This window comes from Stegostoma tigrinum, chromosome 15 (genome assembly GCF_030684315.1).
Source record: "Stegostoma tigrinum isolate sSteTig4 chromosome 15, sSteTig4.hap1, whole genome shotgun sequence".
Taxonomy (NCBI): domain Eukaryota; kingdom Metazoa; phylum Chordata; class Chondrichthyes; order Orectolobiformes; family Stegostomatidae; genus Stegostoma; species Stegostoma tigrinum.
The window spans coordinates 9,566,075-9,585,655 of record NC_081368.1 but is presented as its reverse complement, the minus strand read 5'-3'; the positions used below and the strand labels follow the sequence as shown (position 1 = coordinate 9,585,655).

The following is a 19,581-nucleotide window of genomic DNA, read 5'->3' as shown; positions in this document are numbered from 1 at the left end:
TGAAAAAAATGAGACACAGTGTTATTGAAACCTACAAATTTCTCATGTGATAAATCTAGAACAAACACAGAGAATGCTGCAGAATCTCAGCAGTTTTGGCAGCATCTGTGGGGATAGAACCAGTGTTAACGTTTTGAGTTTAGTATGACTCTTCTTCAGAACCTCGCTTAGGGGAACTTGACAGGTTGGATACAGAGGATTATTTGCCCTTGTGAGAGAGTCTAGGACAAGCTAACATAATTTAGTTTGAGATAACAAGGTGTAGAGCTGGATAAACACAGAAGGACAAGCAGCATCTGAGGAGCAGGAAAGCTGATGTTTCAGGCTAGATACAGCTTTCCTGCTCCTCTGATGCTGCTTGGCCTGCCGTGTTCATCCAACTCTAAACCTTGTTACCTCAGATTCTCCTGCATCTGCAGTTCCTACTATCTCTGAAATGATTTAGTTTGAAGTAGCCAGCTTAGCTCAGAGATTAGGAGATTTTTTTCCACTCAGAGTGGAATTCTTTACTGCAGAGGCTGGGTCATTAGGGCCAGACTGTTTAGGAGAGATGTTAGGAAGTACTTCCACAAACAAAGGATGAAAGATGCTGGAGCTCTCATCTACAAACAGCAGTGAATCATTTATTAATTTTCAATGAGAGATTGATTTTTTTGTTCAGCAAGGGTATTAGGTGTATGGGCCAAAGCAGGTTTATGGGGTGAGGCCACAGATCAGCCATGATCTCATTGAATAGCTGAATGAGCTTGAGGGGCTGAATGGACAAACTCCTGTTCCTGTGTTCTTTAACAACATTAAATTCCAAGGTTCAGAAATCTTTAATTAGCAAGGGAACCCTGGGTCATGGAAAAATCGTAGGGCAGTGAAGTTGAGTGATCAGCTGTAATCTCAGGTGAATGCTGGAGCAGAATCAACGGTCTGAATGGTCCACTTCTACTGTGTCTTATGGACTTAAACAAGACTGAACTTAAGGGCTTTGATTTTTGCATATATTTTATTTGCTATTGTTTAGAAATCTATAAACGCTAAGTCCAAACTTCACAATATCTAACATTCCTGCCTCTTTCTAAAGTTTCTGTTACTTGTACACTATTTGGTAAACAGGTCTATATTTTCTGCACTAAAAAAAAACAGCAAATGTTCACTTTGGGTCTGTTAGAGATCATATTTAATACTTGTTTATTTGACAAAGTAAACAATGACCAGTATTATTTTCTAGCTCAATTGTTTTATCAAGTGGAGCCATCTTCACAAATGCAATTTGACAGACTTAGCTTCAGACTTCTTAAATAACAGAATACAGCCTTCATAAACTGTACGTCAGAGCAGCCCGATTTCAACTGTGCAACCTAAAACCACACTCGAAAAGCTACCTGCAATGAGCCATCTGTCGTCCTGGTTTTTGAATCTCTTGATGAGTTGCGTTTACGGATGTCTGCCCTCAAGAATTCATCTAAAATGGTAAATAGATTAAAAAAACAAATTCAGACCAGGACTACAGTGTACAATTAAAGCATTCCAGCAGTTATAATCAGGCGATATAAAACTATACACACAAAATGAACTTTAATATTAAAAATTCATAAAAGCATATTGCTATTTAACTACCGAAGCACAAACACTGTTGGAACCTGTTCAGTCATTGACATGTCAATTATTCAGCTTTGCACATGGAAAGAATACTCGAAAGCAGCATACATACATGCAAGCAAATGCATTCAGAGTCAACCGTACAAATTCAGCTTGTTTTTAAGTCAGTTTCACGTGGCATTTAACATTCTTGACATCCAACTTTATTCGGGGGCATCTTGTGAACTGAAACCAGCAAATTTTAGTTTATTGTTGAAATACATGCAGACGACAAAGTATACTCACTAATTACCTGAAGTTGCTGACGGATTTTTGTTGCTCCCACGGCCACGACCTCCACCACGGCCACGGCCAGCACTCCCTCTCCTGCGGCTGTCACCCCGGCGTGAGTATGGTTCCCTTTCTTCATCTGTTGGCGCCAGTGACCAATCACTCAGCTCATCTCTGTGCTCAGATTCAGTCTCGGAGGCATTGGATGCCTCAGAGTTATTACCTTAGCAGTTGGGAGGAGAGAAAAGAAAAAAATGTCAGTTGTGGGATTGTAAAACCCTTGTTCAGCAAAAGCTGCTCCAATCTTTATCAAAGCAAACCACCTGTCCAAGAGAAATGGCTTTATATTTCTTAAATTATTTTCACTTGGGTCACAACTCAATTTTTCAACACTGAAACTTTATACAAAATGGTATAAAATCCAGGTACATAATCAGATCTAGTTAGACTGTTGGCAGCTCTCTCTACTTTGATTACTTATTTTCTTGATGTGGAAGTGCTGTGTTGGACTGGGGTGGGCAAGGTCAGAAATCAGGCGACACTAGGTTATAGTCCAACACTTCACCTGATGAAGAGGCAATGCTCTGAAAAGCTTGTGATTTCAAATAAACCTGTGGACTATTATCTGGTGTTGTCTGACTTCTAACCTTGTCTACTCCATTCCAACACTGACACCTCCACATCATGGCTATCATCAACACCACAAACTGCTGGGTCAAAGTGGAGAGGATTTCCAAGACCGCGCATATCGATATAGACATCCAGCTTCTGCAGAGATGATCCCAAAAGGACAGTAGATCACAAATCTATTCACGCTGACCTAAACCGCTGACCTAAAACACAGACTATGCTGACAGACTCCGTCATCGCACAGTTCTCAATCATTGCGTACACCAGCTCCACAGCAAATGCTGCAACCTTGAAATCAAGATAGAGTCCATACTGTCAGCATAGTTCCTTGAAAGTGGAGTTACAAGTAGACAGGGTAGTGAAGACGGCTTGAAATCAAGGTAGAGTCCATAGCTTGCACTCAGGATACAGTGGACCAGCTGGAAGACACTGCCAAGCAGATGAGGCAACAGAACTACACCACCTACACGAACACCCAGAACAGGAAACTGGAGAAACTGGCATCGCCATCAGCAGTAACCAAGCCTCCCCCAGTATCACCACAGGGAAATCCACCATCAAATTTTTCTGACCATATCCTTCAATCAGATGAAATCAAAATTCTCAGCCAAAGGCTCAATTTCTGCCCCACTAACAAAACGGACCCCATTGGTCTTGCGGAAGACACAGGGGAATTCATCAGGTGAACGACATTCCAGGAATTTTTTTCACAAACCCCAAAGAGTTAGCAGTGAGCTCAATGAGGCAACCAATGAACTGGAACAGTTGACAGAGAGATCTGCAGTGCAGCGACCAAAGAAGAAAACGCTTCACCTGATGAAGGGGCAACACTCCAAAAGCTTGTGATTTCAAATAAACCTGCTGGACTATAACCTGGTCTCATGTGACTTTCAACATCTTCTTAAGCTATCTACAATAGTGATAGTTACAAAATATTGATACTCAAATGTCAAAGTTCCTTCAGTCAGACTATCTGCCTTCCATTTAACTGTCTCATTTCTTAGCTTCTTCAGCCAGAGAGATGGTATGTCCAGGTAGCAACCATAAGCCATACTGCATAAACACAGCAGTTACCATCGGATAATGAGGTGGGGAAACTCGGCACTAAACAAGGATACATCTTTCTGAATGGATGATCGAAGCTGGGTCAAATGGCCTTATCAACAAGGGCAAATGAAATGGATCACAATTGAATGAAAACAAAGTTGCTGGAAAAGTTCAGCGGGTGTGGCAGCATCTGTGAAGGAGAAAACAGAGAGGAGAAAACAGAGTTAACGTTTTGGGTCCAGTGACCCTTTCTCGCTATTGAGGCTGTGAAACAAAATATAGAGAAGCCAAACTTGTTGCTGTTTTTGAAACATTTTCATTGGACAATTCATAGAAATGAGCTAACAAAAAATATACTGCACGTGGAATTTATTTGAATTTGAGGAAGTAAAATTGCTTTTAAAACTTTAGACCAGTCATTCTCGAGCAACTTTGTTATCTGAAAGAATGAATTTTTGAATTATGAATTTAGAATATTAAACCTGATGCATAGCCTGGACCGCGTCTGCCACGCCCTCGACTACTGTAAGGTCTGCCCCCGCGCAAGTAACTTGTACTTTCATCGGTCGAGTAGCCCCTTTCTTTGTCGGGACGGTTTGCAGGGGTCCTCAATCCTGCACCCATCTGCCGAAGTTGCTCATCAATCTGTAAGCGTTCCATGCGTAGCTGGTCAACCTCCTGTACAGAAAGCACAAATACCTTTAGAATGGGCAAATTGAACTGTGATTAGAAATGAGGATTTCTAAAACCTACTTGTTAGGATTTTGACAAATGCTTGCAAGAATATTTATCCTTGAAATTTGCTGCAGTTGACAATTCTGAAATTGTGGAATGGGGGGAGGCATGGCAAAGAGAAATATATCCACTAACTTCACCGAACAGAACTGACACAGAAGGAGGCTGTTCAGCCCATCATGCCCTGCACTGGCTCTACAAACAAGCAAACACTGACAGATTTCAGCAATCTCTTATCTGCAGATAGATCTATTGCACCCAGCTATTACAAATCAGATTTAGAAAAGATCTGGAAAATGAAAAGCAATTCTGCACCTTAAAAAATCCTTAGGTTAGCATTACACAGAACCACTTCAGTTGAAGCACATGTGCTAGCATTGGCATCAGCTGCTGACCTGCACTCATTCTTATTTGTTCATGTGATACAGCATTCATTGCCCATCCCTAATTATTCAGTGGGCAGATAAAAGCTAACCACATTGCTGAGAGTCTGGAGTCACACATAGGCCAAATTTTCTTCCTTAAAAGAACATTAGTGAACCAGATGGGTTTTTAAACTAAGCTACAGTGGTTATGCTGCCACTATTAGCTCTGCTTTTAATTCCAGATTTTTATTGAATTCACATTTCACCATCATTGAATCCATGTTCCCAGGCTAATATCCTGGAGTACTTGACAACTAACGCTACCACTATGGCACTCCATATCTCCTTATAAATACAAATAACATACTGTGTGTTAGCAATAACCTAGCAAATGGGCATTTTGATTATGAGGCTTTTGATCATGAACAATAATTTAGCTTTTCTCATTGTTAATACAAATAGATTAGTACTTTCATGCCAGATTGTGTGGCTGTGAATTAATTAAACAGCATTAGAGGCTGAAAAACTCAGATAATTGAGGGGTATGGAACATTTATTTCTTAAGGGAAGGACAGGAGATAATCATATGAACATATTGGAGGACATAGGAACAAGAGTAAGTCACTTGGATCCTCAAGCCTGCTCTCCCATATATCAAGATCATGGTTGATCTGATTACTCCACGTTTTCATCTACCCAACAATCTTTCACTTTCTTATAAAACATCTATCTATCTTTGCATTAGAAATATTCAAAGACTTCACTTTTCCATAGGCTCAAGACCTGCTGAGAAAAAAAATTCTCCTTAGCTATCTTAATGAACCAGTCCTTATTTCCAAACAGTGACCCCTCATTCCAAGTTGCTCCACAAGACGAAACATCATCTTCATATCTACCCTGTCAAGACAAAATAGGATCTTACATGATTCAATCAAGTTACCTCTTCCTCTTCTGAATTCCAACAGAGACAAGTATAGCCTGTCCAGCCTTTCCTCAAAAAGAACCTGTGTATTTCAGGAATTAGTCTAATTAACTACTTCTGAACTGCTTCCAACACATTTACATCCTTCTTCAAACAAGGAAACTGTAGATAGTACTCCCGATTTAGTCTCACCAATGACCTGGACAACTGATGCATGATCTTCGCAACTGTGCATTCAATTCTCCTTTCAATAAATGATAATGTAGTGAGTCATTTTAATGTGGGAAAACTGTTAAAACAACAACGGGGTGCAGGTTCATAGTTCCTTGAAAGTGGAGTTACAAGTAGACAGGGTAGTGAAGACGGCTGAAAACAACAAGGGCTGGAGGTCACAGCATAGCATCCACGGAGAGACGGCAAGCTAACATTTTGAATCTAGATGAGTCTCCAGAGCTGAAATGAGGCGGCGTTTGGTACTCTTGTTCTTATTGGTCGGTGCACTGAATCTAGGAGTTGGGATGTCATGTTGCGGTAATGTAGCTATTGATTCGATGCTAAAGTAATTAATTAACATCAATTTAGTTGGCAGAAACTATCCCAAAATAATCCACCATCTTTTTGAAGGAATAAAGTGGGCTAATGAAGTGCAACTGTTGTGCATTTGGATTTCAGAAATTGTTTTTATCAGGCCCTCCATTGATTAAGCAAATGAATAAAGGAACAAAAGGTAACAGTATAATCACTGACAAAGGCAAACCTTAAGCTTAAAGGGAGTAACAGGCGACAGCCATCAATCAGAACTTCTCAAGCTTGAAAACTGAGCGGAGACAGAGCCTGACCTGGAACAAGGTGCAGAGCTGGATGAACACAGCAGGCCAAGCAGCATCAGAGGAGCAGGAAGGCTGACGTTTCGGGCCTAGACCCTTCTTCAAACTGGTATTGGGTCTTTGTTGTTAAATGCAGGCATTGTAAACAAAACTCGCACTATTGTTGAACAGAGAGACTGAGCAGTTCAGGTACACAGTTCTTTGAAGGGTGCTTCAAATGGGAGACAATGTGGTTAAGGCAGCATTAAGCACACTTGGCGTCATTGGTTCAGACCGTTGGGTATAGGAGATGGGACATCATCTTGAGGTTGTACAGGACGTCGGTGAGACTCCTTTTGAAATACTATGTGTAGTTCTGGTTACCCAAATGTTGGAAGGGTATTAATAAATTGGAGAAGATTCAGAAAAGATTTACCAGGATGTTGCTGGGAACGGAAGGTTTGAGTTATAAAGATAGGTTGGGACCTATTTTTTACTGGAACATAGGAGATTGAGGGGTGACCTTATAGAGGGTTATAAAATCATGAGGGGCACAGATAAGGTGAATAGCAAAGGGCTTTTCCCTAGTGTCAGTAAGTTCAAAGCTGGGGTGGGCATTTTTTAAAATGAGACAAGAAATATTTAGAACGGACCCGAGGGGCAATTTTTTCCCCCCCCACAGAGTGATCCACATGTAGAATCAACTGCCAGATAAAGTAGTGGATGCAGGTACAGCTACAATATTTAAAAGACATTTGGATAGGAATATGAATAGGAAAGGTTTAGAGGGATATGGGCCAAACGCAGGGAAGTGGGACTAGTTTAGTTTGGGCAAGTGGGTTGGCATGAATAAGTTGGATCAAGGGGGTCGATTTCAGTGCTGGATGATTCTGACTCTAAACTGGAAGGTGAGCAAATAAAGAGGAACATTGTAGCTGGTTCAGACGGCACATGGACATTTCATTTGTTGATAATTGGGTCAAGGATTGAGAAGAAGGATATGAAATAAACATAACTATTGTACAATATTGTGACAAACAAGGAAATCCGAAGATAGTGGGGGATAAAAGCTATTAAGCTGCCATACCGGAATTCAACTATACTTTCAAAATAAAATCAAAATAAGTTACTAAGGTGAAGGATGAAGTAGATCAAAAACAGTGGTATTATTGCTGTGTAAAACGTGACCACTCTAGTAAACTAATAAAAGAAAAATATTACTTTTTTATACACAGATATTATTATCCTTGAGACACAGTTCCAAGTGTCAAATTAATCAAAGTTTGAGGAAGATTTTAGCTGGTTAGCTCAGCTCCTTCAAGTAACAAACCATTAATATGCTAATCAGCTGCCCATTCTTCTTCTGTCCTTCAATTAGATCATTGCCGATTTGTACTTCAACACCATTTACTGGCTATTGTGCCATATACTTTGTTACCTTTACCCAATAAACAATGAGCAGAATGCAAAAAATATTTCTGATCCTTTGGCATCAGTATATTTTACTTGAAACTGCTTGGAACCCAAAAATCTTCTAAGCAGGAGGCAGAATAGATCCGATTATGGGCAATAAGTGTGAGATATGCTTAGAGAGGCAGGAAAGGTCAAGAGTATCTAGTTTTATCTTGTATTGTTTTTTTCCTAATGAGAAGGACATTGGTAGAAGTGTAGATGGTAGAGGTTAATAATAGATAGGATTTACTGCAAAGACTGAAATTGCTAAGTATCACAACTTACTGGGGTAGTGAGCTGGAAATCAAGTCCTGCTGTTCCCAGAGTTGTCACAAAAATTAAAGATTTTAAATAAGTTGACAATATTCCCTAAATTACCCAATTTTCACACCCAAATTGATCGAGTGTATGGACCAGGCTTCTGTACTTAGCAAGAATGAGTATTTATTACAATGGATTGGACTCCAGTTATAAATAATAAATTGGGCGGCACGGTGGCTCAGTGGTTAGCACTGCAGCCTCACAGCGCCAGGGACCTGGGTTCGATTCCAGCCTTGGGTGACTGTCCGAGTGGAGTTTGCACATTCTCCCCGTGTCTGCGTGGGTTTCCACTGGGTGCTCCGGCTTCCTCCCACAGTCCAAAGATGTGCAGGCTAAGTGAATTGGCCATGCTAAATTGCCCGTAGTGTTCAGGGGTGTGTGGGTTATAGGGGACAGGTTGCAGTGGGATGCTTCAAGGGGTGGTGTGGACTTGTTGGGCCAAAGGGCCTGTTTCCACACTGTAGGGAATCTAATCAAAACCATCAGCGTTTAACACTATAAATCTAAATGCGAATCTAATTAGAAATTCCACCTTGCACACAGACACAAACAGGCAGGGAAAAATAGGTTATGGGATAGTAAGTTATGGGCAAAGTACAACTGGAAAACAGCGGTTCCTCATTAAGGAGATGTGTACTTCTTGGCACTGCTCTAACAAGTGTGCACTGAGGTGGATGTAATGTCTCTCATTCCATGAAGATGGCAGTCAGTACTCAGAATAACAGGGACAGAAAGCAAATTTGCTCAAAAGGTCCAGGAAAATTCAACCTTGGTGTGACCAATGGGAGAAAAAGTCACCTTTGTATGAAGAATTTAGTTCCTGTAAACTTGGGATTCAACTCCTCTAGCAGGAAGATCTTTTATGAGCAACACAACAGGAATACTTTTAGATGTTTCTGATCTAGACATATATGAAACGATGGTGCTATGAGTTTGTGCTATCAAACTATACCAAACTGGTGGCAGTTAATTTAGCGCTTGTCAGTTGTATCATGGAGTTCCAACAATCCTCATACTTGTCCTTCAGAATATAGACTGCTAGGATGTTTGCAGTAGCTCTCATGTCATTCTTGATTTTGGATGTGTTTGTTAGGTTTCTTTGGCCAAATGATGTTCGGCTTCTAACTGGCTCACTTGATCTATGTGTAGTTTTGACAATATAGAAAGACTTCTCAGCCTCTCACGGTTCCACTCTGGAACTTGAGTTGATCTTGCTGTGAATGACCTTTATCAGCTTGTGTTTATGTAGATCTTGGTGCATTCCAGCCTACTGTTGCCATTCTGCCACACCAGTGTTCAGTTTGATTGTGCCTTGTAGCAGCTTTGACGACCTTTGCAGCCAAATTTCTTGCATGGTGGGCCCGTTGCTGTTTTGTACCATACACCTTGAAATGATTGCGGAACATGAGACACCTTTGTAGTGCGTTAATAAACCTCAATTACCACATAACTTACTGATTTTTGTGCCTTATTGTAGTGTCTACAGTGCTTATCTTAAGCTCGCAGATGTTGTTTTCCAGCTACAACGTTTTCATATTTTCTGTGATCTTCTAGTTTTGAGTACTGTGACCTTTCTTTATTCTAAGAGGTATTTTTGAAATTCTTCAATAAGCGTTTAGGCAATCCTAAATTCCATTATCTGCTCTGACTATTATCCTCAGAAAAGTAGCATTTGTTGAGAACGTAAGAACTAGGAGCAAGAGCAGCAATTCAGCTCCTCAAGGCTGCTCTGCCATTCAACATGACCATGGCTGATCTCATCTGGACTTCAACTCCACTTTCCTGCCCGTTTTCTGTAACCCTTCAACCCGCTACTAAGTAAAAATCTATCTCTTCCTCAAACTTAATGTGTCAGCATCCACTGCACTTTAGGGTAAGGAATTCCACAGTTGCCCTTCTTCTCGCATATGACAAACTAATGATTCCTGCAGCTGTGTCTTGTAGGACATCAATTTACAGTGCTGAATTCTAAAGTTCTTTCTTGCATGCAGCTGATCCTCGAGAGCTTTGCATACTTTTGTGGGATGTTATTTGCCCTCTAAGTGCAATGTATTCACTCAGTGTAAGCAATTGTTAGCAATTGCCAGTGCCTTCACAGTTTGTTTAACCAGTTCGACAATTGCCTAGTCTATGAAACACAGCTGCATCTTTTTTCCCCCAAAAGGTCTGAACTCAAGACAGTAGATCCAGGGCCTTTCAGTTCATGATGGGCAACTTGGTATCAATCCTTTTTTTTTGTCTTTTCACTTTATATTTAACTTTGTACACTTCTTCTGTGCTTTGAACACGTGAGCTAGAGTTTTTTTTCTATTTATCGGCCTGAATCTTGCTCTCATGGTTGTTCTTTTGCATCTGCATTGTTTCTGAATGCAACACTTTTCTCATTGTTCAGATTTATGCAGTATTTTCTTAGTTCAAGATATTCAGAAATAACCTTAAGAGAAGGCAGGTTCGAATCATCTGGCTGCATGCACAAACCTGACCAACTTACAGACACTGTCAATTTGAAAAGAAATTTCTTTGCACAGTGGAAACTTCTGGGTTGCTTTTTCATTCATGGGATGTTGACATCACTGGCAGGGCAAGCATTTAATGCACATCCTTACGTGCCCTCAAGAAACTGGTAACAAGTTGTCTCCTTGAACTGCTGCAGTGCATCTCCGGTATGTAGACCCTTATGCTGTTAGGGAGGATTCTAGGATTTTGACCCTACAACATTGAAGGACGGGAGATATATTATCAAGTCTGGATAGCAAGCAATTTGGAGGAGAATTTGCATACAGTGATGCTGCTTGCTCCTGTAAAGCTGGTCACTTTTTCTTAGAAAAAATCCCAGCTGTACACCATGTAATATTCTTGTTTTCTAAATGTAACACAGAAGAGGTAAGTGGATTATGTTTAAATAAAGATCTCTAGTGGGTTTAAACTAATTTATACTGTACACATTAACAGCCAGACATAGCCTGCGTCTCGGGTACTTCAAAACATAGATATTGTCACCTTGCCACAGGCACTACGTACTTGGCTCATTAACATTTTGATCTCTTAAAGAAATATCATTCCAAATGTAAGAACACAAGTGAGGTGGAAGCTTTAATATGACAGTCTATTTTGTGACACAAGTGGTGAGGACCTAAGTTTGGCAGCCTCATTGAGGGCATCTGCCACTGGAATATGTTGCTGTTTCTTTTTAATCCATCAGAGAATAAATCAGTGTAGCACCTGCTCAATGTGTTAAGACAGTAATCGGCTAAGCCACCCAAACTCGGCAGCTAGTATCTGTAGTCAACAGATGGATTTCATTTTAAATTTAAGCCTTGAATGTGAGTAAGATAGCATAAATCACCTGCTTGCAGCATAATAAATGCTTTCAGCAACCCTTGATTAGGGAGGAAAGATGAGAAAATAATTAAAAACTGGTTAGTGTCCCCTGTGGTGATTAGTACACTGTTTCGTATACACGTATATATGAGGATATTAGAGAAATTACAGGATCAGACTGGGATGTGATGTCCCTGTGGAAACAAACAGCCTGCTGCTGCTCATACAGGAAGAGAGGTACAGGAAAGGAAGATAGAAAAGTACCAGAAAGAAACAAACAATGATTTCTTGATCTATGGCTGTTTATTGGAGTCTGCTGCAGAGGATAGGAAGTTACGGTCCATGTTATAAACATATATATGTATGTCTTCCTTTGCTCAACAGAAAAATCTGTGCAATACAAGCTGGTTTCAAAGCAAACCTGTCCATCACAGCTGGAGATACACAGAACAGCAAAATGGAGTGTCAGCCACTGTTTCCACGTGGTTTTCAGAGGCCAGCAGCAGCGAAGATCTAGGTTTTTAATGTTGTATATCTGGGCAGTGGGAAGTTTCTTTTTGGATCATACGAGTTTCAGTCTATAGTTAGGGAAACAAACAGCACCTGCTCTTGATCAAAGAACAACAAATAAAACCGCAAGTTTTATTTAGCGTTTTACTTGATGAAATGCAAGTTTGACTAATTTAAATGAACTGGTTAATGAAATAAGTGTTGCAAAGTTGGGTAGAGTACTTATGGATTGGGAGGGATGAAATGAGAATTTGGTGTTTGTAAAATGCTAGGGGAGAAAAGCATTGTATAGTCCCTTTAAAAGATCATGTGCTTTTGCTGTGCTTAGAGATTTAAAATGAATGTCTGTGAGCAGCAGCTTGAAAGCTTGCAAGTACACAGAATACCTGAATTGAGACATTTGTATCAAAAGGCTATACAGTTAGCAGGCCACGTAGCAGTTTTTACTGAGATAGCAGGCTTTTGAATTTAGCCAATCAATTAGAAACAGGTACTTAGATACCAAAAACCTATTAAGTTTAAGTCTGACGTTTTTGACAACATTGGACTAATCCCATTGTAAGTAATATTGACATGTCATGACAGGTATAAAAAGAAGGGGACTGTTGGACAAAGACCCCAAAGCTAGCTGCAATCTGACAAATCTAATGGCCTGCAGTTCTAAAGAGAGAATTGCTGGCTCTCATAGCCTTAGGGCTTAGCGAAAGCACCATCTTAAAAACATTGGTATCAATGGCATAACTAGTTAATATTCTTGACAGAAGAATCAACAGAAAAAGGCACAGACCACTCTGGAAGACACGTAATCTGGCTGTAATTTCAACAGGCTAAATTCAGTTCTTTTAACATATAAGAGGGATTTGCATTTCTTGGAACAACTTACTGTTAGATTCTACTTTATTCAGGAAAAGGTCAATAATTACACAACACCAGGTTATCGTCCAACAGGTTTATTTGAACACACAAACTTTCAGAGTCTTACTCTTTCTTCAGGTGTTAGTGAGAGATGTAGCAGCACACATAGAACATAAGTAAAAGGTCAAAAGGTCAGACCATTGATGAGGATGTGTTAAACAAACCAGGATGCTGTTAAATATTTAATCAGTTAGAACGTTTTAATTGATTAATATGCATATGTAAGTCCCCAAATTCCTTTCAAGCCCCTGTCCTGAGAGAACTAAAGGTTTTATTGGTGTAAAGAGGTGGTGATATTTTAGGTCAGACTTTAGGTGTGAGGCTTTGTTTAGAATCTGTTTGTTTTGGTTTGCAGTCAGACTGTTTTTACATCTAAAGTAGGAATTTATGGCGTTTTATAAATTCGAAACAAGGCCTCACACCTAACGTGCATTGTCTGACCTTAAATGTCACCCCTTCTTTGCACTAATAAAACCTTTAATTCTCTCAGGGCAGCGACTTAAAAGAAATTTGGGGGTTTACATTTATACATTAACCAACTAAAAAACTTTCTAATTTATTAAAGATTTAACAGCATCTAAGGTTTGCTTAACATATCCTCATAGTAGTGACCTTTGACCTTTTAGTTATAAATTCTGCATCTGATGCCACCTCCATCACTAACACCTGAAGGAGCAGCGAGGCTCTGCAAGCCTGTATGTTCAAGTAAACCTTTTTGACTATAGCCTGGTGTCATATGATTTCTGACCTTGGCCACCCCAGTCCAATTCCAGCGCTTCCACATCATATTCGGGAGTAGTTAATGGCTAGAAGGGATTTATTCAGTTTGTGAATAGTTTAGTTAATTCCTTCACTGTTAAGAGTTTGACAATATATTTTTCTCTCATTGATGTTAAAGTGAGCGTCAGGGATTTATTTTATTTGTCCCACTAGAAGTTGCTGAAAGGCAGGTTACACCATTTATCATACTCCTTTTAGAGATTATAGCGTGACATGCTCCTCTTTGGGTATTTCGGTTTTAGTTCTCAGAGGGGGCTCAACCTCCGTTTTATCACAATAGAGATTGATGAAAGAAATGTAATGGATGTTGTCATAGATTTTATGGAAGTGGCAAAAATGGCACAAATCCATGGTGGATAGGGCATTCTAGCAGGTAAGTGGATAATCATTAATCTTTGAAGTTGCAGGGCATATTGAGAGGTTCGTGGATGCACGGAATATGCTGCTAGAGAAAGTGGTGGAGGTGGATACAATTACAACATTTAAAAAGGCACCTGAATGCGTATATGAATAGGAAAGGTTTAGAAGACTATGAGCCAAATGCTGGAAAATGGGACTAGTTCAGATTGGAATGTCTGGTTAGCATGGACGAGTTGGGCTAAAGGGTCTGTTTCTGCACTGTATGAGTTTATGACTCCTATGTGTATAGGATATTGCACACAACAGAGAGAAGCATTGATGAGGAAACAGGGAAGTGCCACTGACATTACAAAGCTTGAGATAGGCATAACTAACACCTGCGTCAGTTTTAGTTATGTCAGAAACTTGGAGGGTTTTGGAGGGACGCAAAAGAAATTTACCAGAATGTCTCCAGTAGACAAGGAAAATCAATTCTCATTAACTGTTTGAACAAGTACCACAGGTAACAGATTTAAGATCCTGGGTAAACAGTGGCATTTTTGTGTGCGCGTGTTGGAGTAGGGATGGGGAGAAGAGGAGGAGGAAAATATGAACGAGAGCATTTTAATGCAGGAAGGGGTGATGAGCTGAAACTCTCTGCCCACAAGGTGGTGGGAATAACTAATGATTTTTGATTGGGAATTACATGAATGCTTGACTGAAATAAACCTGCAGAGTCATAGTGACTGAGCACAAGAGTGGTCCTACCTGGACTGCTCTGTTGGGAACTGGCATTGCCTTGATGGGCTGAATGAAAAAGAATGATAAGAGAAAGCAAGGGGGAGAATGGGGACGGAGGAAAGGAACACCACGGTAAGAAGAGATGTAGATGGCAACAAGAGATGGCAGTAGAGTGAAGGGGAAGAAGTGAGGGGGAGAAATAAAATGATTTGGTCATTTGGGGCAGGAAGAGAAGAGGAAGCTCCCAGAATTGATGAAGTGATGGAAAAGGAGTGGGGTGAGAAGTAGGCACAGCAAAGATGGAGCAACTACTCAATACTAGGGCACAGGCAGTAAGGCCTCACAGCAGAGGCGAGGGATGAGCTTCGTTACGATCACCCAATGACGTGATGAGGTTTAGGCCAAAATTTCAGAGATGTTCCAGATGGATAATAGGGTACAAATTCAAAAACACCTATCAGACATAAGAGTGAAGCTTAAATTTCATTCACAGGCCCATTCCACACCTAGTAGAGAATGAACTTGTATCAATTTGCATGAGTGAAAACAGACTCAACACTGGGTGCAGCCATTACATTTGCAGGCCAAGAACAGAGCATCGAAGAGAATTCTCAGTAGACTGAGGGTGGCAAATGGATTGTCAGAATTTGAAGACAAATTCAACAAGGGGCGCAGATGCAATCAGAAAAATGTTCTTTTCAAAGTATGGCTGGTTTGTGATATAGAGTGATACCAACAATGTTGTTCAATTATCTCAATGGCTGTGGTCACCATGAAGGGCTCTCCTTAATCTCTTCCCTCCTGAGGCACGGTCACTCTCAGATTAAAGCACTACCAGTCATCTGTGACAAGGCAGTAACGCTATCTTTGGCATGGATATGGCAACCTTTTTTTGCTTTTAAAAATGAAACTTTTAGTTACTGCATTTTAAGAAAGTAGAGATGGTGTTCCTCTCTGGAGCCACCTACAGGATCGTTCTACAAGTACTGGACACAACCAAAGAGAGTGCACTTCAATGCCTACAAAAAATTTTTAAAGATGTTTACACTTTTCTTTTGAAAACACTAAAATTTAAACTTACAATGCCTCATTAGAACATATTAGCAGCTGACAGGCAAGGTCCAGCACACTAGACTGTCACAGAGTGGTGATTAAATAACAAAAATTATAGAGTAAAGTTAAAAGTGAAAGGGAACACTGGGAAAATAAGACATAAAAGGTGTGTCTGGTGAAAATGTAATTAGTTCCGCAAAAAAGCAGAGGGCAACACCTGGAAATGTCAGGTGAAGAGAGTCATGTGCTTGGGAACATGGTGGAGATATGAGAGTAAACCACGGTGGTGTGGACTACCCAACCGGCAGTGTACCAAAAGGAAATTTCCAAACTGAAGTACAAGACTACTTTCTTCCACTTCCAGTGTCTGCTGTGTGGTTTTCCTTCACCAACAGCATCTAAGCTCTTATGGAAAAGAGAAGTGGTGCTTAAGTTCTGAAGCATGATAACTCTGGGCTGAGTCTGGAAGGTTGGACAAGTGGCAAGCAGACAGCCAAGATATTGTTACCTTAGCTTGAAACAGTGTAGGAACCAAGAACAGAGTAGTTAGTATGGGATTTAGAAACATATAGCAGTCTTTGTACACAGTTCACAGAAATCTGACGGCGCAGAGGTCATTTGACCTTTGTTCAGGTGAGCATCATTACCTAATGCTAGTTTCTTTCTATACCCTGGCTTATATTCAACTAATCACCCATATCCTCTTGAATGCCTTAATTAAAACTGCCACAATCACATTTCCAGGCATAACATTCCATACCCTAACTACTTGCAGAATGAAAAGAAAACTTTTTCTCATATCGCCCTTGCCTTTTTTTGCAACTCATTTTAAATCTAGACCCTTTCACAAGATTCTTGTTCCTTTCACAAACGGGAACATTTTCTCCCCATCTAATCTATCCAGCCCGTTCACAATTTTAAAAACTTCTATCAGATCGCCACTTAGCCTTCTCCTCTCCATGAAGAACAGCGTCAACTTGTTCCATCTATCCTCATGACAATCAAACATTTAACATTTTCTTCCAGTGAATTTCAATGAATCCTGGCTGACTTTACTCAATTTTGACAATACAGGTAGTGATATAGCAAAACAATATCCGCTCCATTACAAAACAAAATTGAAAAGTTAAGAATTCAAAGGTTATCACTGCAGTCCTGCTAAGAGAAATTTCAGTTCTTACCTTTAAATAGTTCAGATGGTAGTCCAATAGAACACGTGCATTGCTTATGCTCTCCTTTGTTCCAACAAACACAAATGGAACCATGCCCTGTAAGTGATTTCTGGATTAAATATTTCATTTACACCTCAGTCTCAAAGAAAATCTTGCAGATTAGTATATGATTTTTGAGAAAAGCCATAATAAAAATAAATTAAGTATTTAAATACTCATGGCCAAATAGCAAGATATTAAGACAGTTTTAATTTGATTTTGAAACAGATATTATTAGCACACTTGCAAGTCTTGATTCATTTAAGAAGCTTTGCTAATCCATGATAAATACACACACGTACACACCACATTCACAGCCAGAGGTTATGGGTGGTGATAAACTGATTTCTGTCTCAATAATGTGAGATTCTTGAATGCTTAGTTGTCTTTTAAAGATAATATTGAGAGATTCTATTCAATTCCCCCACAAGGAGAAGGTAGAAGCCTTAGTTATTTTTGTGCAGTAGCTCTTAAACATTTCATTTTATTTCTAGCAAATCAAAATAGATGGGATAGATAGATGTTTCTGAGGATTCTGTTTTTATAAACCAGCTTGATTTATGGAGATGATACCTTTCATTAATCCAGAAATGCTTTCAGCTTTTTCAGTCAATAAAAGGCAAACTAATCTCATCACGAAGAGCCTTTAAAGTGGATAAAGCTAGGCCTATGAAGTCATGAATTATAAATCTTCATCCAGCACAGGTGGTCAAAGGAGTAGAAAAGATTTTGTTTAACATTTTTATAACATTTATGATTTCACTAGGAATACTAATCAGAAATGTTTGTAAACTCTAATTCACTCCTTTTTTCTCCCCCATTTATCTCCTGAAATGACTCATGAAAGGAGTTTGTACTATGGGCCCTTTTGCCTACAAACAGCACAACTAGTCCGTGTGTACTGCACTGCACTATTCTACGTTCAAACATGGCAGTCAATTTACACACAAAGTACCTCAAGATGACTGATCTTCCATGAAGAATGTCACAAGGCATTTTATATCCACCTGAACAAGTGGGACGTGCTACTGTTGACTAAATTAACTGAACATTGGTACTTCTGGCAATGTGGTACTTTGGCACAGATAGGAGGTGTCTGTTGAGATAATTATAGTGAAGTCCTTCAATTGGATTTCCAACTCAGAGGCAAAGATGAATGATTGGTCCAGGTTTTTCACCCTGGATTTCAAATTTTATTGGTCATAAGGAAGGGTTGAAGAAAAGCTCTGACAGCTCAGTTAATAACTCACCTCTGTCTGGGGTTTCATGCATCCCAATTTCAAAGTATTGTGGCATTCATTTGATTCAGAAGTCACATGGCCCTTAAAACCATTCTAAAGAATGGCAATGCATTCACTTACAGCCTTAGAGTTTAGTCTGATAAATGCTTCAGATGCTTCATTTAGTTAGTGGAGTGATATTTGTGAAACTTCATGGTTTCTTTGAGTTACAGTGCTTCAATGAATTATATCACAAATGGCAACTGCATAGCTATGTTTTGTCAATTTCTTATAAATATTTCAACATTTTATTTAGAAACTTGAATTTTAGAATTGGATGCTCAGAAATGGTCTACCGAGAAAATCAAAATTAAAGTTGAAACACTACTTAATATTTAATACTTAATACTTAATATTTGATTTGTTTCGTATTCCATTTTAAACTTTCAGGAGATTTATAATCAGCAGTTTTTAATTCCCATATTCCTTGCATATTGGTGTGCCTGCGGGATGCAAAATTGTAAACTGTAACTTTATTAATATGAAATACGAGATAGAACAATTGCCAGTGAGATAGATCCACAATAGATGTTGTATAATTAAGGTTATTTAGAGTGAACCATCTATAAAGTTTTGTGGTGAGCAAAGTGTTGGCAGGGGCTTCACCGCTGAATGACTTGACTGAATAATTGATGGCTTGATAGAAAATGGGTTATTTCGGCTATTTAGGCTTGTTTCACTCCATGAAAACCTGATACTTGGAAAGTTTAAGAAGCTAAGGTATGACATTTGGAGAGGAGATTCTACCAACTCCATACTTTTAGGCACAATACCTTTCCATGATGCCATATAATGAACAAATGCCAACACAGACTTCTTAAATTCATACTGGCATTCTCGTGGTACGGCTCTCAGCAAGACAGAAATTCAGCTGCCTTGTCAGGAAAGGAATCTTATGCTACGTAGAAGATAATACTTCAGAAGATAATATTCCAACTGCGGTTAAGTAAAAGCTTGGTGAGTTCATATAAATCAGTTAGGGGTTTTCAGCCTCTTCAATTCTACTATTTGGTGTTCATATGGAGTACTCAGTTCTTCCTTGTTTTAAAACTCGAACCTGAAACTTCATATAGCAAAAGTGTACCTCAGAGATTTATAGATGTACCGGAACGTTTTCTTTCAGGAAAAAAAAACATAAAAGTATTCCTTTGTCATTGCATGAAGTAATTAGTTACATTAGTTAAGAATGATGGGAACGTTATGTCATGTATTACAAAGGGAAACTGCTTTCTCACAACTGTGAAGGTCAAAATATGTCACTGTTTTCTGCAATTTTTTATTTGATGCTGGAGA

The 19,581-nt window shown here is 39.5% G+C and overlaps 1 protein-coding gene across 6 annotated transcripts in view; it reads right to left on the bottom strand.

The window, feature by feature from the left end:
- The window catches only part of fmr1 (fragile X messenger ribonucleoprotein 1), a 75,140-nt gene that overhangs the window by 5,411 nt on the left and 50,148 nt on the right, over positions 1 to 19,581 (bottom strand). For 5 of the 6 annotated variants that reach the window (XM_048544406.2, XM_048544407.2, XM_048544408.2 and 2 more), the window contains exons 11-14: positions 16,979 to 17,065; positions 4,020 to 4,215; positions 1,883 to 2,083; positions 1,374 to 1,453 (exon numbers count right to left, since the gene is read on the bottom strand). In XM_048544406.2, coding sequence (XP_048400363.1) covers positions 1,374 to 1,453; positions 1,883 to 2,083; positions 4,020 to 4,215; positions 16,979 to 17,065 — 564 coding nt within the window. The other variant, XM_059651327.1, reaches the window with a different exon arrangement.